The 22641-nt window shown below is 39.7% G+C and overlaps 2 protein-coding genes across 2 annotated transcripts; both read left to right on the top strand.

Annotated features, from left to right (window-relative positions):
• The first annotated feature begins 497 nt into the window (after positions 1-497).
• On the top strand, positions 498-20413 carry LOC117469824 (zinc finger protein 502-like). Its single transcript, XM_034114270.1, has 3 exons — positions 498-504; positions 14957-15022; positions 19200-20413. The coding sequence occupies exons 2-3, from the start codon at positions 14990-14992 to the stop codon at positions 20235-20237; spliced, it is 1071 nt and encodes a 356-aa protein (XP_033970161.1). The 5' UTR covers positions 498-504; positions 14957-14989; the 3' UTR covers positions 20238-20413.
• On the top strand, positions 1434-13288 carry LOC117469848 (hepatoma-derived growth factor-related protein 3-like). The gene is made up of 6 exons (XM_034114305.1): positions 1434-1536; positions 1651-1718; positions 1889-2024; positions 12389-12437; positions 12839-12981; positions 13169-13288. The coding sequence occupies exons 1-6, from the start codon at positions 1453-1455 to the stop codon at positions 13286-13288; spliced, it is 600 nt and encodes a 199-aa protein (XP_033970196.1). The 5' UTR covers positions 1434-1452.
• Positions 20414-22641: the final 2228 nt, after the last annotated feature.

The following is a 22641-nucleotide window of genomic DNA, read 5'->3' as shown; positions in this document are numbered from 1 at the left end:
TTTGTTAGACGCTTTTATCCAAACCGACTTACATACATTCAGTACTATGGACAACCCCCACAGGAGCAATTTGAGGAGAAGTGTCTCAGGGACACAACGACATGCTGACTGCAGTGGGACTCGAACTTGCTACCCTCTGATTCGAAGTCCAGCACACTATCCTCTTAAAGGCTGTAAAGAATAATTTGGCATAACATCTACATTAAGGGTAATTAAAAATATCTTAACACGTTTCCTTGAAAGATAATAATTGTCTTTATATTTGTCTTTGTCCAAAATTCGTTTTATTTTATATTTTCTAACAGATTTACCCCGAGTTGGTATAGTCCAGTCTCCCCACACAATGGTACAGTCCAACTGCCAGCGGGAAAGCGCTGTTTGTCACGCGACACGATGTACCCGGTCACCATGGCGACAGAAGAAGGAGAAGGATCGTAGCTTAGAAACGAGAGAAAGCAGAGACTTTATCTCCGGATTCACACCATAATCCCTGGGTTTCTTACGGTATGTAAACCTTCTAATGTCCCGGTAAACTTGCATTAAGATACATATGAACCACAGAGAGTTAGGGTCCAGCTACAGCTCAGGGTTTAGCCACATGCTAAAGTTAGCTTCAGAGCTAGCAGTCTGTATTTGTAAACAAAGACGAGCTGGAAATGAAACAACAAATACTTAAAAACTGGTTTAAAAAATGTTTCTGATGGAAGGAAACGACCTGTTCTCTCTTTGAATGTGGTTTATACCTTTCAGATAACATCTAGCAACAGGTAAAGCCTTACAATTAACCGTTTTCTATGGTTGGAAACTATATTTTAAGGTCACTTTATACTCCTTAGCTACATATCAGAGATACATATTGTTCTTTTAATACTCTTTGTTTGTCTGGATTATATCTCACATTTGCATTAACAGTAATATATGTATAAATGCTACTAAATGAATGCAAAATATATGATACTCTACACAGAAACTACTCAGTGTATGTCACAGTTTACACTTCACTCTTTCTAAACACTGAATGGAATAGGTTTTTGATGCTTATACATTGAAATAAACGACCTGTTTAAACTTTAATGTGATTTATACATTTCAGATAACAACTGTCAACAGTTAACGGTACAACAATAAACAGTGTTTCATGGTTGGAAAGTAAATAAAGTACATTTACTCAAATACAGATTGCAGGTAGTTGTATTAGCTTAAGTATTTTCATTTGATGTCACTTTATACTACTCCTTAATTACATACCAGATATAAATATGTACTTTTAATAAGATAAGAGAAGAGTTACACATCATGTGAAACTAAAACTGGTATATATACATATATATAATGAATGAGTAAATGTGTCTTTCAGACGCCCCTTGATTACATGATGGTTATTAAGTCATCTCAATATATTTCTGTTTTCTTTCAGGCTGTTTCTCTGTCATTAAGGTGAGAGTTATCACGATGCCGGGGGAAAACGGTGACCAGTTCAAACAGGGAGACCTGGTGTTCGCCAAGATGAAGGGATTCCCCCACTGGCCTGCCAGGGTACACACACACACACACACACACACACACACACACACACACACACACACACACAACATAACTACCTGCGTACAGATGTGTATTCCTAGCTAACGTGATATTCTGTGTGTTCAGGTGTGTCCGTTTGTCGGCGGTGGAAGAAATAAGAGAATCCCAGTCTACTTCTTCGGAACGCATCAGATGTACGTACACACACACACACACAGACACACACACACACACACACACACACACACACACACACACACACACACACACACACACACACACACACACACACACACACACACACACACACTGTAATCCTGACAGCAAAGACATGGTGACTTCAAAGTTTAATATCCGTCCTCAGAGGAACGATCCCTCCGGAGAACATCGTGCCGTACGTCGGGAACAAGCTGAAGTTCGGCAGCGGCGTCCGGATCAAAGGCTTCACTGAAGCCATGTGGGAGATCCAGAACACCCCCGCCGTGGGGAGCAAACTCAAAGTAAGAGTCGCTTACAGGGTTCTTACACCTTTTCAAAGTCAAATTCAAGGTGCATTTTCAAGCTTTTCAAGCATCTTACAGCTGTTGTAAATTACATATTTATATACACATACTTATACTCAAATGATTATTGTAATATAAAACAATCAGCCAAATAAATGTGTGTTTCGTGATAGCATTCTAGATGAGGACGAAAAATTAAAGAAAAGAAAACTAAGTTTAATATTTCAAAATGAGTGACCCATCTGTACGTAGACTGGGCATCCCATATAACCTGGCTGAGCCAATATAAAACAATCAGCCAAATAACTTTTCAATACATTATTGATTACTATTTCTGAGGTACTTTTAGGTTGGCAGTAAACATAAGTCAGAGGTAGATGGTGTACTTTTCCTCCACTACATGTATTTAATACCTTTAGTTACTTCACAGATGTGGATGAATGATGTGAAATATAATCAAGTGTTAAATCAGACTTTAGTTCCACCTGGAGTAAATCCACAAGCTACCCTGCAGTATACAAAGCCATTCAAACTAGCTGCACCTTTACCAGCTTTGAGAACACTTTCATGATCAATCATTATAAAACATATCATATATATTATTCTGAAATGGACCAATCTGCACAATAACTACCTTTACTGTCGCTACTTTAAAGTGGACCTATCATGCTATATTATAATAATATAGTGTAGGGCCATACCTATATAAGGCATATTTATACTTTTTGTTTTTCAAAATACCAAACAGATCATGCATTTTAGCCATGCCTCATTTCGCTCAATTTGACATTTTCTAGCTCTGGGCAGATTCTGTGAGAACAGCACCACCTACAGGCCTGGCATATGTACTACAGCGTCTCCAGCGCTTTCGAACGGCAATGGCCGTGGCTGTCTCCTCCTGATTGGTGGAGAGTTGGCCCAATAGCCGTAGCGCCACCGTCCTGACGTCAGGACAGTGTTCAAATCTGGATCAGTTTTTATCAGATCCGTTGCAGCCCCTTTTTTAGAGATTTGGGTATGGAGGAAAATAGAGAGGGTTGTGTTTTCTGACACTTGGTGAGTTCCCTGGAACACCGGGGACACATATTCATGTAGAAAAGACGTACACAAGTGCATTTTGCATGATAGGTCCCCTTTAAATATATTTTGATGAGAATACTTTTCTACTTTTACTTGAGGAACATTTTGAATGCAGCACTTTTACTGTAACAGAGTATTCCTACACTCTGGTACTTCTACTTTTACTCAAGTACAAGATCTGAGTACTTCTACTTTTACTCAAGGAGAAGACCTGAGTACTTCTACTTTTACTCAAGTACAAGATCTGAGTACTTCTACTTTTACTCAAGTACAAGACCTGAGTACTTCTACCTTTACTCAAGTACAAGATCTGAGTACTTCTACCTTTACTCAAGTACAAGATCTGAGTACTTCTACTTTTACTCAAGTACAAGACCTGAGTACTTCTACTTTTACTCAAGTACAAGACCTGAGTACTTCTACTTTTACTCAAGTACAAGATCTGAGTACTTCTACTTTTACTCAAGTACAAGATCTGAGTACTTCTACTTTTACTCAAGTACAAGATCTGAGTACTTCTACTTTTACTCAAGTAGTGATCTGAGTACTTCTACTTTTACTCAAGGAGAAGATCTGAGTACTTCTACTTTTACTCAAGTACAAGATCTGAGTACTTCTACTTTTACTCAAGTTCAAGATCTGAGTACTTCTACTTTTACTCAAGTACAAGATCTGAGTACTTTTACTCAAGTACAAGATCTGAGTACTTCTACTTTTACTCAAGTACAATATCTGAGTACTTCTACTTTTACTCAAGTACAAGATCTGAGTACTTCTACTTTTACTCAAGTACAAGATCTGAGTACTTCTACTTTTACTCAAGTAGTGATCTGAGTACTTCTACTTTTACTCAAGTACAAGACCTGAGTACTTCTACTTTTACTCAAGTACAAGACCTGAGTACTTCTACTTTTACTCAAGTACAAGACCTGAGTACTTCTACTTTTCCTCAAGTACAAGATCTGAGTACTTCTACTTTTACTCAAGTACAAGATCTGAGTACTTCTACTTTTACTCAAGTACAAGATCTGAGTACTTTACTTACTCAAGTACAAGATCTGAGTACTTCTACTTTACTCAAGTACAATATCTGAGTACTTCTACTTTTATTCAAGGAGAAGATCTGAGTACTTCTACTTGTAACTCAAGTAGTGATCTGAGTACTTCTACTTTTACTCAAGTACAAGGACCTGAGTACTTCTACTTTTACTCAAGTAGTGATCTGAGTACTTCTACTTTACGCCAAGTAGCAAGACCCTGAGTAATTCTACTTTTACCTCAAGTACAAGACCTGAGTACTTACTTTTCTCCAATACATTCTGAGTACTTCACTTATCAAACAAGATCTGAGTACTTCTAATGTTACTCAAGTACAAATCTGAGTACTTCTACTTTTACTCAAGTAGTGAAGCTGAGTACTTCTACTTTTACTCAAGTAGTGATCTGAGTACTTCTACTTTCACTCAGTACAATGTGACGCTGAGTACTTCTAGCTTTTACTCAAGTACAAGATCTGAGTACTTCTACTTTTACTCAAGGAGACAGATCTGAGTAACTTCTACTTTTACTCAAGTACAAGACTTGAGTACTTCTACTTTTACTCAAGTAGTGATCTGAGTACTTCTACTTTTACTCAAGTAGTGATCTGAGTACTTCTACTTTTACTCAAGTAGTGACCTGAGTACTTCTACTTTTACTCAAGTACAAGACCTGAGTACTTCTACTTTTACTCAAGTACAAGACCTGAGTACTTCTACTTTTACTCAAGTACAAGACCTGAGTACTTCTACTTTTACTCAAGTAAAGACCTGAGTACTTCTACTTTTACTCAAGTACAAGACCTGAGTACTTCTACTTTACTCAAGTAGCAAGATCTGAGTACTTCTACTTTTACTCAAGTACAAGACCTGAGTACTTCTACTTTTACTCAAGTAGTGATCTGAGTACTTCTACTTTTACTCAAGTACAAGACCTGAGTACTTCTACTTTTACTCAAGTAGTGATCTGAGTACTTCTACTTTTACTCAAGTAGTGACCTGAGTACTTCTACTTTTACTCAAGTAGTGACCTGAGTACTTCTACTTTTACTCAAGTAGTGACCCTCGAGTACTTCTACTTTTACTCAAGTAAGTGACCTGAGTTACTTCTACTTTACTCAAGTAAGTGACCTGGAGTACTTCTACTTTTACTCAAGTAGTGATCTGCAGTACTTTACTTTTACTCACGTAGTGATCTGAGTACTTCTACTTTTACTCAAGTAGGACCTGAGTACTTTACTTTTACTCAAGTAGTGACCTGAGTACTTCTACTTTACTCAAGTAGTGATCTGAGTACTTCTACTGTTACTCAAGTAAGTGACCTGAGTACTTCTACTTTTACTCAAGTACAAGACCTGAGTACTTTACTTTTACTCAAGTACAAGATCTGAGTACTTCTACTTTTACTCAAGTAAGTGACCTGAGTACTTTACCTTTTATCAAGTAGTGATCTGAGTACTTCTACTTTTACTCAAGTACAGATCTGAGTACTTCTTACTTTTACTCAAGTAGAAGATCTGAGTACTTCTACTTTTACTCAAGTACAAGATCTGAGTACTTCTACTTTTACTCAAGTACCAAGACCCTGAGTACTTCTACTTTTACTCAAGGAGAAGATCCTGAGTACTTCTACTTTTACTCAAGTACACTGATCTGAGTACTTCTACTTTTACTCAAGTACAAGACCTGAGTACTTCTACTTTTACTCAAGTACAATGATCTGGACGTCTACTTTTACTCAAGTACAAGATCTGAGTACTTCTACTTTTACTCAAGTACAAGACTGAGTACTTCTACTTTTACTCAAGTACAAGACCTGAGTACTCTACTTTACTCAAGTACAAGACTCTGAGTACTTCTACTTTACTCAAGTAGTGATCTGAGTACTTCTACTTTTACTCAAGTAGTGATCTGAGTACTTCTACTTTTACTCAAGTAGTGACCTGAGTACTTCTACTTTTACTCAAGTACAAGATCTGAGTACTTCTACTTTTACTCAAGTAGAAGATCTGAGTACTTCTACTTTTACTCAAGTAGAAGATCTGAGTACTTCTACTTTTACTCAAGTACAAGACCTGAGTACTTCTACTTTTACTCAAGTACAAGATCTGAGTACTTCTACTTTTACTCAAGTACAAGACCTGAGTACTTCTACTTTTACTCAAGTACAAGATCTGAGTACTTCTACTTTTACTCAAGTACAAGATCTGAGTACTTCTACTTTTACTCAAGTACAAGATCTGAGTACTTCTACTTTTACTCAAGTACAAGATCTGAGTACTTCTACTTTTACTCAAGTACAAGATCTGAGTACTTTACTCAAGTAGATCTGAGTACTTCTACTTTTACTCAAGTACAAGATCTGAGTACTTCTACTTTTACTCAAGTACAAGATCTGAGTACTTCTACTTTTACTCAAGTAGTGGACCTGAGTACTTCTACTTTACTCAAGTAGTGATCTGAGTACTTCTACTTTTACTCAAGTAGTGACTGAAGTACTTGCTACTTTACTCAAGTAGTGATCCTGAGTACTTCTACTTTACTCAAGTAGTGGATCTGAGTACTTCTACTTTAACTCATAGTAGTGACCTGAGTACTTCTCACTTTTACTTCCAAGTAGTGATCCTGAGTCCGTCTACTTTACTCAAGTAGTGGATCCTGAGACTTCTACTTTTACTCAAGTAGTGATCCTGAGTACTTCTACTTTACCTCAAGTAGTGATCCTGAGTACTTCTACTTTTACTCGAAGTAGTTGATCTGAGTACTCTACTTTTTACTCAAGTAGGTGGACCCTGAGTACTTCTACTTTTACTCAAGTTAGTGACCTTGAGTCCTTCTAGCTTGTACTCAAGTAGTGATCTGAAGTACTTCTACTTTACTCAAGTAGTGAATCCTGAGAGTACTTTCTACTTTTACTCAATTAGTGATCCTGAGGTACTTCTACTTTTACTCAAGTACAAGATCCTGAGTACTTTCTACTTTACTTCAAGTAGGATCTTGAGTACTTCTACTTTTACCTCAAGTAGCTAGACCTGAGTACTTCGACTTTTACGTCAAGTAGTGATCCTGAGTCACTTCCTACTTTTACCTCAATGTAAGACCTTGAGTACTTTCTACTTTTACTCAAGTACAATGACCCTGAGTAACTTCTACTTTTACTCAAGTACATGATCTGAGATCCTTCTACTTGTAACTCAAGTACAGATATGAAGGACTACTCAAGTAGTGATCTGAGTACTTCTACTTTTACTCAAGTAGTGATCTGAGTTACTTCTACTTTTACTCAAGTAGTGATATGAAGTACTTCCTACTTTTACTCAAGTAGAAGATCTGAGTACTTCTACTTTTACTCAAGTAGTGACCTGAGTACTTCTACTTTTACTCAATTAGTGATCTGAGTCCTTCTACTTGTACTCAAGTACAAGATCTGAGTACTTCTACTTTTACTCAAGTAGTGATCTGAGTACTTCTACTTTTACTCAAGTACAAGACCTGAGTACTTCTACTTTTACTCAAGTACAAGATCTGAGTACTTCTACTTTTACTCAAGTACAAGACCTGAAGTACTTCTACTTTACTCAAGTACAAGACCTGAGTACTTCTACTTTTACTCAAGTAGTGATCTGAGTACTTCTACTTTTACTCAAGTAGTGATCTGAGTACTTCTACTTTTACTCAAGTAGTGACCTGAGTACTTCTACTTTTACTCAAGTAGTGACCTGAGTACTTCTACTTTAGTACATCATGAGTACAAGATACTCAAGTAGTGATCTGAGTACTTCTACTTTTACTCAAGTAGTGATCTGAGTACTTCTACTTTTACTCAAGTAGTGATCTGAGTACTTCTACTTTTACTCAAGTAGTGACCTGAGTACTTCTACTTTTACTCAAGTAGTGACTGAGGTACCTTCTACTTTACTCAAGTAGTGATCTGAGTACTTCTACTTTTACTCAAGTAGTGACTCTGAGTACTTCTACTTTTACTCAAGTACAAGACCTGAGTACTTCTACTTTTTACTCAAGTACAAGACCTTGAGTACTTCTACTTTTACTCAAGTACAAGACCTGAGTACTTCTACTTTTACTCAAGTACAAGATCCTGAGTACTTTCTACTTTACTCAAGTACAAGACCTGAGTACTTCTACTTTTACTCAAGTACAAGATCCTGAGTACTTCTACTTTTACTCACGTAGGACCAAGATCTGAGTACTTCTACTTTTACTCAAGTACAATGGATCTGAGTACTTCTACTTTTACTCAAGTACAAGTGATCTGAGTACTTATCTAACTTTGACTCCAGTAGTGACCTGCGTACTTCTACTTTTACTCAAGTAGTGACCTGAGTACTCTACTTTACTCAAGTAGTGACCTGAGGTACTTTCTACTTTTACTCAAGTAGTGACCTGAGTACTTTCTACTTTTACTCAAGTAGTGATCTGAGTACTTTCTACTTTTACTCAAGTAGTGATCTGAGTACTTCTACTTTTACTCAAGTAGTGACCTGAGTACTTCTACTTTTACTCAAGTAGTGATCTGAGTACTTCTACTTTTACTCAAGTAGTGATCTGAGTACTTCTACTTTTACTCAAGTAGTGATCTGAGTACTTCTACTTTTACTCAATTAGTGATCTGAGTACTTCTCCACCTCTGGTAGCGTATTAGCCTGAATTGTAGCCACTAAATCACGCAGAGCTGCATACAAATAGACTCCCAATGGTAACAGACCAGCAATACAAACGAAAATGTGTCTTCGGGTCAATGTGACTGACTTTGATAGAGTCGAAATCAAAGTCAGCTTTATTGTCAACAATTCATGTGTGTGTGTGTGTGTGTGTGTGTGTGTGTGTGTGTGTGTGTGTGTGTGTGTGTGTGTGTGTGTGTGTGTGTGTGTGTGTGTGTGTGTGTGTGTGTGTGTGTGTGTGTGTGTGTGTGTGTGTGTGTGTGTGTGTGTGTGTGTGTGTGTGTGTGTGTGTGTGTGTGTGTGTGTGTGTGTGTGTGTGTGTGTGTGTGTGTGTGTGTGTGTGTGTGTGTGTGTGTGTGTCCATTTGGGGCAGGGTGGAGAGTTCAGGGGAGAGATGTCAGAGGGAGGGAGGAAGCTGTTCCTCAGCCTGGAGGTGCGTGAGCTGAGGCTGAGGAACCTTCTCCCTGAAGGCAGGAGGCTGGAGAGGCTGTTGGAGGGGTGGGTGGAGTCACCCTCAATGCTGAGTGCTTTGCGGGTGAGGCGGGTGTTGTATATGTCCTGTAGTGAGGGGAGTGAGGCACCGATGATCCTCTGGGCAGAGTTCACAATGCGCTGCAGGCTCTTGCGGTTGGAGGCGGTGCAGCTTCCGAACCACAGCGTGATGCAGCTGCTGAGGATGCTCTCGGTGGCGCCTCGGTAAAAAGACAGCATGATGGGGGGTGAGAGCAAGTCACATTTGGTTTAGGCACGAAACATACTACCAGTTGAAATACATTGATTTTAAAATCGCTCTGTGTCGAATCAATAGATTATATTTCGTGACTATAACACGAAATGCCGTGAGTGCTTGATCCGCTTCATCCTCTGAACACCACAGGATGGAGACTGACATAACATAGGGACTCTATTATAGAATAATAATAATAATGGGTTTCATTTATAAAGCACTTCATATTTGACTTCAAATCCCAAAGTGCTACAAGCAGTGAGCATGAACAGTATAAAAACATTACACAACACGGTAGAATGAATAAAAAGCAATAACAAACAAACAAACAATACAAATCAAATAAAATGGTGGTAATAAATCAAAGGTCTAGGGAAAGGCTCTGCTGCCGCAGGGAAGGCCGGAGCGGAGATGTTTTATTTAAAAGCGAAACAATTAAGCTCGCTCTGACTTCTTTATTTTCTTTTAATCTAAAAAGCGAAGTAAAGCATTTACAATTTCAAGCCCTTTATCCAAAATGCAAGCACCATTCCCAAAATTCAAGCACTTTTCAAACCTTGAAAGCACCTCGTACAATTTCAAGCATTTTCAAGGATTTCCAGCACCCGTACGCACCCTGTACTTATTGAGTTGGAATGCTGATACAGCATTCCCACTATATGTTATGCTACGAACGAAAAGTTTATTATTATTCCGTCCAATTATTTTGTCCGTCTTCTCCTCCCACATTCAACATCGCAGAAACTCCGTTCAAACATCAAAACGTTCAGCTCGGTCGGGAATCGGACGCTATTACTTTTCTCATTCATAACTTTCATAATTCCAGAGATACATCCCATAATACATCACATTTTTAACATTGAAGTCAATGGAGAAAATCTTCAGACTTGAACAATCTTCATGCGACTTCAACTGCTAACTGTTCATTCATACTTTCACTCAGAAACCTCATTCCAACTTTAAAATGTTACACATCTTTCTGACATTATTCGTGTAACACAACTTTTAAATCTGATTCTTACTTTTAGAGATATTAAACATTGTTCAGACCTTGGTAAAGAGGCTTTCTTCAGATTTTAACATGAACTAGAGTGCGTGATGTCACAGCTAGAGTGGAGCAAATCTTGAAATTTCCCTTCATATTTTTTTTTAAAAACTGCCATAATTCCCAAACCCTACATTCCTGAGACATAATTGTTCATGATAAACGTAGGAAAACATCTCGTAGCTTGAAAAATGACAAATAATTAAGCAAAATAATTAAACAAAATACCTCTTGAGGGCATGAAGTGACAAAAACGTTCACCATGTCTCCATTAAAACCCATTGTAATTTCAGGCAGATATTTCCTCACAGCAGCAGCCGCACACCTTTAGTTAAACTGCCAAAAAGGCCACATTATTAACCCGAAAGTACACTTCAGATACTCAACTTCCTTGACATGCTTCACGTTTTGAAATTTCACAGATATCTGTTATCGTTCTTCCACAAAACGTTCACATGTAAGAGGTTCATCTCTCATTCAGAACAATGAAGCCTTTGATCTCTTCAGAGCTCGTTAGCTCAACTATAAACACCTGTGTAATGGAACACGATGATGTCATCACTCCAACTGACAGCAGTCAGTTCTAACTGTTCATTTCATTCTCTCTCTCTCTCTCTCTCTCTCTCTCTCTCTCTCTCTCTCTCTCTCTCTCTCTCTCTCTCTCTCTCTCTCTCTCTCTCTCTCTCTCTCCGGTCCATGCCTCAACAGCTCTAACCCAAATCTGAAATCTCACCATATGCCGTTTCCATGGATCCCTCGCCATAAAAGACGATGTCGCTATAACTCCTATGAAAATGTTCAAAAAGTGCTCAAACTTCACATGTGTGCTAAAAGTCCAGCCGTGAAGACATCTACGGGACATGCCGTTGCCATGGCAACACAATGCCCGCCATGAAACACGGTTTTCTCATAACTTCAGTGAAAATGCTCCAAATGGCCCAAAACTTCACAGGTTTGGTAACGATGCAGCCATCAACGCATCTAAGCGTATTATGGGATGTCATCAAATGCCGTTGGCATGGCGACAGATCATTCGCCATCAAGTTAGTTCAAAAGTTTGCAGTTCAAATATTCTGCTGCTTTTCCAAGCCTTTTTACTTTCTTTTCTCTCATCACACATTCAAGCCCCCAGTGTTCATGTATCATTTCAATCTAAATTCTTCACTTTCTTACACATTACATTTCAGCATAGCAGTTTAGCGTCAGCTTTTCAGCATAAAGCATTCCCATTAGCAATTTCTTCAGGAATTGCATTCTCTAGTTCAAACTGATATTCTGTTCAATCCCCTCTCTTCATTAGACTCCAGTTTACAACCAGCTGCTCTCACCTTAAAGCTAACGCACACGTAACAATCTGGGGAGAGGAACGTGGAGTTTGGGACTGCTTGTCCATTTTTTCAATAAAATATAATGAAAAGTATTTATACAAACGTAGAAAAAGTAGCTTTACATCCATTTTGTAGTCTATTTAAACTCTATATTTGTGCCCTCTTTCCCTTTTTCTGCTTTGACTTCCTGTCCTGCAACTTCTACTCAATCATTTCCTCCTTTCATTATTATTATTCATTATTTGTATTTCTTGTATTTGCTTTGATACTGTGGATAAACAAGGTATCTTATTTATTTATTTTCCTGTTTTTTATTATTATTAATTCTTCTTACCTTTTGTATTGATCCACTTTCAAATGTAATTGATTATTGATTATTTGTATTTGATGAAGCCGTGCTCCTTATCGTCCCATTAGCGACTCATCTCAGTGTTTTCTTCTCTTTTGAACTTTATCTGTCAGATTGAATCAGAGCGAGAAAAGAGCAACGCTCCTGCTGTCACCCCTCCAGGTGAAACACACACACACACTCACTCACACACACACACTCACACACACACACTCACACTCACACACACACACACACATACACACACACACACACACACACACACACACACACACGCACACACACACACACACACACACACACACACACACACACACACACACACGCACACACTCACTCACTCACACACACACACTCACACACTTTCACACTCACTCACACACACACACACGCACGCACACACACACACACGCACACACACACACACACACACACACACACACACACACTCTCACTCTCACACTCACACTCACACACACACACACACACACACACACACACACACACACACTCACACACACACACACACACACACTTTGTAAGGATGATTTTTTCTCCAACAGTCAACAAGAAACTGAAGAGCCCAGAACCAAAGTCTGAGGAAGAGGAGGAGAAATCTTCATCAGAGAGTAAAGGAGTCAAGAGGAAAGGGGACGAGGAAGAGGAGGAGGAAACCAATCAGGGAACAAGTGAAGGAAACAAGGAGGTGAGGATAGAAAAAACCAATACATTTCAATTCATAAATAAGCAGATTGACTACAATGAAATATCATCCTCCTTTACACACTTTCAACACAAAGACTACACCTATCTTTTCAAACGTCAGTATGAGAGAGTCCTTCAGTGTGTAGCATGCTCCCCCAGTGAGCCCAGAACCTGCCCCACACATCCAGAACCCTCTGCAGATGGTGGATCAGTGTGTAGCATGCTCCCCCAGTGAGCCCAGAACCTGCCCCACACATCCAGAACCCTCTGCAGATGGTGGATCAGTGTGTAGCATGCTCCCCCAGTGAGCCCAGAACCTGCCCCACACATCCAGAACCCTCTGCAGATGGTGGATCAGTGTGTAGCATGCTCCACCCTCAGACGCGCTGCCACCAGCCTTCATTTCCGTTCTGCTTTTTATTTTGGCTACTTGCATTCTTTGAGTTGTTTAATGCAGAACATGGACACCTGACTTATGAAACAAAAACACTGTGTTTCCTTTCAACTGAAGCTTAAACTCAAACAGCATTATAGTAGTCTGTGTAGCCTTGCCTTCATATAGTTGGAATGCTGATACAGCATTCCAACTATATGTTATGCTACGGACAAAACGTTTATTATTATTATTCCGCCGACTTATTTTGTCCCTCTTCTCCTCCCACATTCAACATCGCAGAAACTCCGTTCCAACATCAAAACGTTCAGCTCGGTCGGGAATCGGGCGCTATTACTTTTCTCATTCATAACTTTCATAATTCCAGAGATACATCCCATAATACATCACATTTTTAACCATTGAAGTCAATGGAGATATTCTTCAGACTTCAACAAATCTTCATGCGACTTCAACTGCTAACTGTTCATTCATACTTTCACTCAGAAACCTCATTCCAACTTTAAAATGTTACACATCTTTCTCACATTATTCGTGTAAGACAACTTTTAAATCTGATTCTTACTTTTAGAGATATTTCAGGCAGATATTTCCTCACAGCAGCAGCCGCACACCTTTCTTAAACTGCCAAAAAGGCCACATTATTAACCCAAAAATACACAAACATTACACTTCAGATACTCAACTTCCTTGACATGCTTCACGTTTTGAAATTTCACAGATATCTGTTATCGTTCTTCCACAAAACGTTCACATGTAAGAGGTTTATCTCTCATTCAGAACAATGCAAACCTTTGATCTCTTCAGAGCTCGTTAGCTCAACTATAAACACCTGTGTAATGGAACACGATGATGTCATCACTCCAACTGACAGCAGTCAGTTCTAACGGTACGTCCACACAGCAGCGTTAAAAAAATCTTCCAACGCTTCTGCCCATTCACTTTGAATGGGGTGACGTCACTTTGCCTCACTTTTCGCCAAACTGCATTGTGGGAAGCAGAGCGGAGCTTTCCAAGCATCTCAGGCTTCAAAAGTTGAGCAATGTTCAACTTTTGAAGCTTCTGAAGCTTTCGGTGGAAGCGTCAGCCAATCAAATCATATGCCAGTACAAGCTCTAGCCAATCAAACCGCTGCTTGTGTCTCAGGGGCGGGAGATTCATGTGATTTGTTGTTGGTCGAGCTTCAGACACGCCCGCCGGCAAGCTTTTTCCAAAGCCGCTGTGTGGACGGGCCGTAACTGTTCATTTCATACTCACACACTCTCTCTCTCTCTGACACACACACTCTCTCTCTCTCTCTCTCTCTCTCTCTCTCTTGATTATATTTCACATCATTCATCCACATCTGTAAAGTAACTAAAGGTATTAAATACATGTAGTGGAGTAAAAGTACACCATGTACCTCTGAACTGTAGAGGAGTAGAAGTAGCATACAATGTAAATACTCAAGTAAAGTACAAGTACCTCGATGGTTGTACTTAAGTACAGTACTTGAGTAAATGTACTTCCCACCTCTGCTGCTAAGCTACTTCTTAGCTGTAGATTGGTTTTGTGTTGACTGTAGTGTTAATACTTATTTCAGAGACCCAGCAGGAGAAGGAGCACTGAGAGCAGCATGGAGGAGAACAAAGAGACCCCCAGACCTCAGGTCAGTGTTCACTTCATCACAATATATTCCTAACACTGTTATCCCTTACACTGGGGCACATTTGGGTTATTTAAGGACTTTAAACCTGTACTTTTATTTAAAGGGCCCATGTCATGGCCATTTCCACTGATCATAATTCCATTGTTGAGGTATACTAAAATAGATTTATACTGTGCATTTTTCCAAACTCACATTGGTTTCTCATACAGCATCTCTGTAAAGTGTGTGTATTCACCGGTATTCACTCTCTCCACTAAACGGCTCGTTGCAGCTCTTGCCCCCCCCTCCCTGTGAGCCCAGTGTGTTCTGATTAGTCAACCACCAGAGAGGCTCCGCCCATGTCTAACAGTGCTTTTTTCGGCTCGCTCTCAGCGGAACATCAGTCTTATAATGGCCTCGGTACAGCCGTATATTTTATACGCTAACTAACCGAACTGTACCTACAACTGTTGTTATAGAAGAGTACGTTATTTTTACCTGTAATAAACTACTACTGTTTGATGAGAAATCAAATCATGGTTTGCTATATATGACTGATATGTTATAGGAGCAAATCATTCAGAGAAGAAAGGCTACTAAGTATTTCCATCAAACTTTATTTTTAGAAATGTACAAAATGAACATGTGTAAATATAAAGCTTTGTAAGCGGCTGCCGGGGCTTTTTAGGACGAGGCATCAGAGTGGTCGTCCCGTGTGTGTGTTGTCCGCCAGATACGCCAGGAGTTTCCTGATCTGGCTGGACGAAATCAAATGCAAATCACAAAATATTAGAGAAACTTAGTTGTTTTAGATTCGTTAGTAGTAGTTGTGGTAGGAGTGTGTATCTATCTAATCTATCTATCTAATCAACACAGTTAGCTTGCCAGCTAATATGCTAATCTACGTTTGCTAGTTGTTCAGTGTAATATGCCAATCTACTATACAGCTAGTCTAGGCTAGCAAGAACATGTTTACAATTGCAATCTTATACGGGTAGTCTGCTACGTTCGGTCAATCATTGTAGCTGGCATGAAAACAATGTTTTCCCTAGCATGTCTAGCTGTAGGTAGCCTTGTTGTTTAGCTATGTAGCATACACGCTATGAACGGTAGCTCGGTAGCATACACGCCAGGAACGCCAACTATAATGTAGTGACCGTACGGTAAATCACCCGGAGTATACTGTCTGAGTATTTCGTGTTTGATTGCAGACATTCTCCAGCTATGAGATACATGTAAGGCCATCTGCTAACCTTGGAGATGGAAATGCGAGCAACTTAGTTAGCCCAGTTAGCATTGCTCGCACACACACAGACACACACACTGCTGGAGGAGCAGACAGGTTTGGCGATAAAGCTAGAACAAGCGAAACTCATCCTGAGCACACACAAACACTCACAGCCGAAGGAAAAACAATAAGTGTGGCTTGATATTGTTACGTAATTGTAATTGAGTCCTCTCCTGCTGATCTTCAGGTGTATATCAGTATGTAGTGTCTCTACTTTAAAGAGTCCTCTCCTGCTGATGTTCAGGTGTATATCAGTATGTAGTGTCTCTACTTTAAAGAGTCCCCTCCTGCTGATGTTCAGGTGTATATCAGTATGTAGTGTCTCTACTTTAAAGAGTCCTCTCCTGTTGATGTTCAGGTGTATATCAGTATGTTGTGTCTCTACTTTAAAGAGTCCTCTCCTGTTGATGTTCAGGTGTATATCAGTATGTAGTGTCTCTACTTTAAAGAGTCCTCTCCTGCTGATGTTCACGTGTATATCAGTATGTAGTGTCTCTACTTTAAAGAGTCCTCTCCTGCTGATGTTCAGGTCTATATCAGTATGTAGTGTCTCTACTTTAAAGAGTCCTCTCCTGTTGATGTTCAGGTGTATATCAGTATGTTGTGTCTCTACTTTAAAGAGTCCTCTCCTGTTGATGTTCAGGTGTATATCAGTATGTAGTGTCTCTACTTTAAAGAGTCCTCTCCTGCTGATGTTCACGTGTATATCAGTATGTAGTGTCTCTACTTTAAAGAGTCCTCTCCTGCTGATGTTCACGTGTATATCAGTATGTAGCGTCTCTAGTTTAATTTAACAGTCTTTAAAACACACAATCACAAAGTAATCTTCAGTTCCTTTGTTCAGACCTGGAAGCCATCTTGTGCCAGGGCTCAAAGGGGGAGCTCCAAAGTACTCCTTATATGTGCCGTATGAGTAGGCGGGGTCTTGCACATGATTGGTCAGGAAATGTGTGATTTTACGAGTGTCAATTAGGTTAAAAACTATCCGTATTAAGCAGACCTTGTTGTTGTTGAAGGGACAATATTTATGTTGATACAATTATGAATTTAATTAAGCCTTTACACGGTTCCCGCGGGCTCTTAAAAAGTCTTACATTTGATAATCAGAATTGAAGGCCTTAAAAAGGTCTTAAATATGACCAAAAAAATAAGAAAGGTCTTAAATATGATTTAGAAGGTCTTATAAAGTATCGGATTTGAAAGGTACTTCTGTGTTGCGATAGCGTCTAAATGTGTTTTAGGGGAAATGTCCGGGCTGCAAAGTAACCAGTACGGTAAGAGCCGTTCAGTTCCACCCAACAATTTGTATTGAAATAAATCAACTTGGAACCAGTAATCAATAACTTTGTTTCCCCCGGCCCCTTATCGGAGAACACCCAGCTAGTAACCGAGCAACCAGGCTTCAGCTAGCGGCAGTCAGAAACTCATGTCTCTTCAAATCTACTTACAAATAAATATGGGGAAGTGTAAGTTCAACCGTATTTGGTTGGAAAACCTCAAATTTAGTGCTTGGTTGAAACCAGTGGAGGGAACGTGTTTGAAGCCCGCTGCACCTTTTGCAAAAGAAATTAGCGTTTGTTTTGCTAATGTAGCGTTAGCTAGTGCAGCGTTAGCTAGTGCAGCAGCTCCCGCAACAACACCGGGGGACCTCCGGGCGACGTTTGGGTCTATGTCAACCCTAAAAGCGGAGGTGCTGTAGACGCTAAATACCGTAGTTAAACACCAATCATACAACAGCAACGATGAAAGATTGTAGCCAAGGCAGCAGAGCTCTTGACACACACACACACACACACACACACACACACACACACACACACACACACACACACACACACACACACACACACACACACACACACACTAGGGCTACTCGATTATGGAAAAAATCATAATCACGATTATTTTTGGTCAATAATTGATATCATGATTATTAAATATGATTATTAATTGACTTTGAGAACATCCATTTATTGAACTTTAAAACAAATAATAATTTGAACAGTATATTAACTGTAGATTACCCTGAACGTATAATTCAACTGAAAAACCAATACAAAAATAAATTAAATAAATGATACATTTAAAGGACACCTATCATGCTATATTTAAATGATATATTGTAGGGCCATACCTATATAAGGTATATTTATACGTTTCTGTTTTCAAAATACCAAACAGATCATGATTTTAGCCATGCCTCATTTCGCTCTATGTGCTGTTTGCTGTCTACGGGTCTGATTCTGCTGACCACGCCCCCCTGCAGGAGAGGGGAGACGTGCTCTGATCAGCTGCTGGGCTGTCAGAAGAGGGGGAGAAAAAGAGATCGCCGTCCTCCATGTTTTATTATATAGAGTCGTTATTCATTTGTTTTAAAGCTCAATAAATAACAAAGAAGACCTTACAGGCCTGGCATATGTACTACAGCGTCTCCAGCGCTTTCGAACGGCAATGGCCGTGGCTGTCTCCTCCTGATTGGTGGAGTTGGCCCAATAGCCGTAGCGCCACCGTCCTGACGTCAGGACAGTGTTCAAATCTGGATCAGTTTTTATCAGATCCGTTGCAGCCCCTTTTTTAGAGATTTGGGTATGGAGGAAAATAGAGAGGGTTGTGTTTTCTGACACTTGGTGAGTTCCCTGGAACACCGGGGACACATATTCATGTATAAAAGACGTACAAAAGTGCATTTTGCATGATAGGTCCCCTTTAAATAAAATTCAGAAAGAAATTCAGAAATCTTTAAAAAAAAAAAATAAGGTGAAGTATTTTAACTAAAGTTTTTTAAATAAAAGAAAACCTACATTTTGATTAAGTATGATTTGGTCATATGAAATCAAATGGGCTTGTATTTTTGTAGATCTCTGCACGACGGCCTCTCACTGACTCTTTGTCTCTCACTGTATATTTTAGGAACGGAGAAGAAGAAAGCGAACCGGATCTCACATATGTGACCAGTGTAACAAATCCCTCACAACATCTAATTCTTTAAAGAATCATCAGCGCATTCATACTGGAGAGAAACCGTACAGCTGTGACCAGTGTGGGAAAACCTTTGCTCAGAAAAGCAGCCTTTCAACTCATCAGCGCATTCACACTGGAGAGAAACCACACAGCTGTGACCAGTGTGGGAAAACCTTTGCTAGGAAAAGCAACCTTTCAACTCATCAGCGCATTCACACTGGAGAGAAACCACACAGCTGTGAAATGTGTGGGAAAACTTTTGCTCAGAAAAGCAGCCTTTCAACTCATCAGCGCATTCATACTGGAGAGAAACCGTACAGCTGTGACCAGTGTGGGAAAACCTTTGCTCAGAAAAGCAGCCTTTCAACTCATCAGCTCATTCACACTGGAGAGAAACCACACAGCTGTGACCAGTGTGGGAAAACCTTTGCTCAGAAAAGCAGCCTTTCAACTCATCAGCTCATTCACACTGGAGAGAAACCACACAGCTGTGACCAGTGTGGGAAAACTTTTGCTCAGAAAAGCACCCTTTCAACTCATCAGCTCATTCACACTGGAGAGAAACCACACAGCTGTGAAGAGTGTGGAAAAACGTTCATTTCATCAAGTGATCTCTCAGTCCATCATCGTATTCACACAGGAGAGAAACCACACAGCTGTGAAGAGTGTGGAAAAACGTTCATTTCATCAAGTGGTCTCTCAGTCCATCATCGTATTCACACTGGAGAGAAACCATACAGCTGTGAAGAGTGTGGAAAAACGTTCACTTCATCAAGTAGTCTCTCAGTCCATCATCGTATTCACACAGGAGAGAAACCATACTGGTGTGAAGAGTGTGGAAAAACGTTCATTTCATCAAGTCATCTTCAGAGCCATCATCGTATTCACACGGGAGAGAAACCATACAGCTGTGAAGAGTGTGGAAAAACCTTTTCTCATGGTAGTAGTCTTAAAGCCCACCAGCACACTCACTCTGCCTCCATCTGATCCTTTTCTGAGTCAAGCTAGCATTCCTCCTGCTTTTCTCCAAATGTAAAGCTGACCAACAGTGACTTTACGTTCTAATAAACATGTTTTTTATGGACTACATTCAGACCTCCCAAAACCCTGCTGTCCTCACACACTTAGCTCTATATGAGAGTGCTCTGGTTAATGAAAATGTTTTTTGATTTGGATAAAGCAGCCTTATACTGTTGCTGCGTTGCTGAACGTAACAATGATCTGTCTACCAGCAGCCTGTGAATGAGACGTTTAGGGAACATCTGTAAATAGAAGCATCTCTTGATCTTTTCCGTACATTTCTTAATATAGTCTTTATGTATAATACTTCCTAATCAATTACCCGTTGTGTGTAGTTGCAATTTTAGTGAGCATCGAGTTCAGAAAGGTTCTTGCTATGTTTAGTTGCCCAACATTCACTGAATATTTTTATTACACATTTATGTTCAATTGAAATGTTTGAGTTTTTGTCCTTTTTGAAGTGATCTTTAAAACACTAAGACACGTTGGGTATGAGAAGAGAGACACTAGAGATACTTGTAATGTGAGACTCAGTCGCAGTTATCCAGGTTAGAACTGAAACTCACTGAGAGTCACTATTTCTGGAGAAAGGTGTTAAATGTTTGAAATATGAAAGTCCATCATCTTCCGTTGAATTGCGGTGAAGGAGGGTCGTTAAATAAATATTTACATCTTGTGCTGCATCGCTACTTTTAATCTTGAATAATCTCCTTTCTGAATGCAGAATTGAAATGGCCCATTTGAAGCTAAAGTACTTGAAGGAGACTAGACTGGGGTCATCTTTAGAGAGGAGGGGGTATCAAGGGTGGGATTTAGGGGGAGGGATGAAGGGTAATGTGTTCACTCCTCCATCCTTTTGTTCCTGGAGGTTTCACATCAAGTCTGAGAGGAGTCGTCTCTGAGCAACTACTGCACATTTACATTTCTAAATGTCTGCTTTCTGCTTTCCTAGTACATGTTGGGTTTGAGAAGAGAGACCCTTTATTTAAACTCTGATATAATCTGATTTCTCTCATGTTCATCATTTGACTTCATTGTGACAGCCGTTTCTTTTCTGTGTTCACAGTCAATTTCTTTTGAAAAAATAAAATATATTGGAAAATTCAAGTTTTGTGTTAAAGTACAATATTTCTCTGGAATTCTATGTTTGTTAAGTTGAGAGTGTAAGGCCTATAATGGTGTATGGGTGTCACTGATAAGAGGTGAGGCAGTTTCTTCTCTCTCCCCTCACAGCAGTACACAGGGGGGGGGGGGGCTCCTGACTTAAGGAGAAATACACTGAGGCCCCAAAAAGGTTTTGTGTCATAGCCGAGAATAATATTTTGCAAGTCCTGCAGAGTAGGGGTCATGACCTTTTTACACAAACATGGGAAGGTGTGTCTTATGCCAGAGCCATAGAATATGTCTGGTCATGTCCAGTCCTGTGCATCAGATGCCCAGTTTCCACAGATATGGGTATGGAGGAGGGGTCTTTAGGTTTCTCTGTCCTGTTTTTGAGCATAAAGACACTGGTGGAGAGGGAGCAGACTCGAGAGAGGGGGGGGGGGGGGTTCCCCTGGTAGCTTTCTCCCTGAGAGCTGGGGTTTTGGTCTCGGTAAGGTTCTCTCAAACTTGGTAAATATCTCTCGAATTTCTTTGTTGAATGCTGAGTGAATTTCTTTGTGAAATGAGTGGAATGAATTGATGTTTGTTGAAAGTTAGTACCCTGCCACCTGTGAGGAAAGGTCCTCTGAATTCATGCGGGACTAGTTGAAGTATACGAATGTGGAAATGAGAAAATGAACTGATTTGGTGAATGAAAGTTTGAATGTGCTTTTTATTATCACCGGTCATTTATGAGGAAATGCCTCTAAATTCTGTCGGGAGATTTTAAATGTCACAACTGAATTGGGCAGTTGAAGTTACAATTTAGTGTAATAAATGTAAAACTGTGAATCAAAGTTTCACATTAGAACATGATCACAGCATGATATGTTTAGTATGATTATAATGTTGTAACGAGAGAAGGTAAAAACCCTGTTCAAGTGTGGACCTATTTTTCTTCAAATAAACTGATCCCACCTTTTGGATTGGGACAACTTGAAAGACATCTGCGCTCTCCTCTCCTGCTTCAAAGGTGAGATTGCACACTGCTACACTCAGACTTAGGTAGGGCCACACCTCATTACTGATATCAGAATCCTTCGGGATCGCTTAAACAGATTTAGGGGGTCGTCTGAATTGAAACAGCAGTTCATTGAACCTGGTTCTTCAGGAGTTAATAGAGGTGAGATCTTGCTGACGTTGGTGGATCTGAGCCAAGCAGTAAACTTACGTAGACTCAATAACTTCTGTTAGGTCAATTAGTAGGTCTGAGTCATTTGCCGGAATA

This window comes from Trematomus bernacchii, unplaced genomic scaffold, assembly GCF_902827165.1.
Source record: "Trematomus bernacchii unplaced genomic scaffold, fTreBer1.1, whole genome shotgun sequence".
Classification (NCBI taxonomy): Eukaryota; Metazoa; Chordata; class Actinopteri; order Perciformes; family Nototheniidae; genus Trematomus; species Trematomus bernacchii.
The sequence above is the reverse complement of the archived record's forward strand: the minus strand, read 5'-3'. Positions and strand labels throughout refer to the sequence as shown.

What these genes read in the sequence shown, in the direction of transcription:
- LOC117469848 (XM_034114305.1), top strand. Translation starts at nt 1,453, where the DNA reads ATGCCGGGGGAAAACGGTGACCAGTTCAAACAGGGAGACCTGGTGTTC. An exon ending in TTCTTCGGAACGCATCAGAT is followed by an intron (nt 1,719 to 1,888) that starts GTACGTACACAC and finishes ATCCGTCCTCAG; the next exon opens with AGGAACGATCCCTCCGGAGA. An exon ending in CAAGTGAAGGAAACAAGGAG is followed by an intron (nt 12,982 to 13,168) that starts GTGAGGATAGAA and finishes CCACACATCCAG; the next exon opens with AACCCTCTGCAGATGGTGGA.
- LOC117469824 (XM_034114270.1), top strand. Translation starts at nt 14,990, where the DNA reads ATGGAGGAGAACAAAGAGACCCCCAGACCTCAG. An exon ending in AAGAGACCCCCAGACCTCAG is followed by an intron (nt 15,023 to 19,199) that starts GTCAGTGTTCAC and finishes TGTATATTTTAG; the next exon opens with GAACGGAGAAGAAGAAAGCG.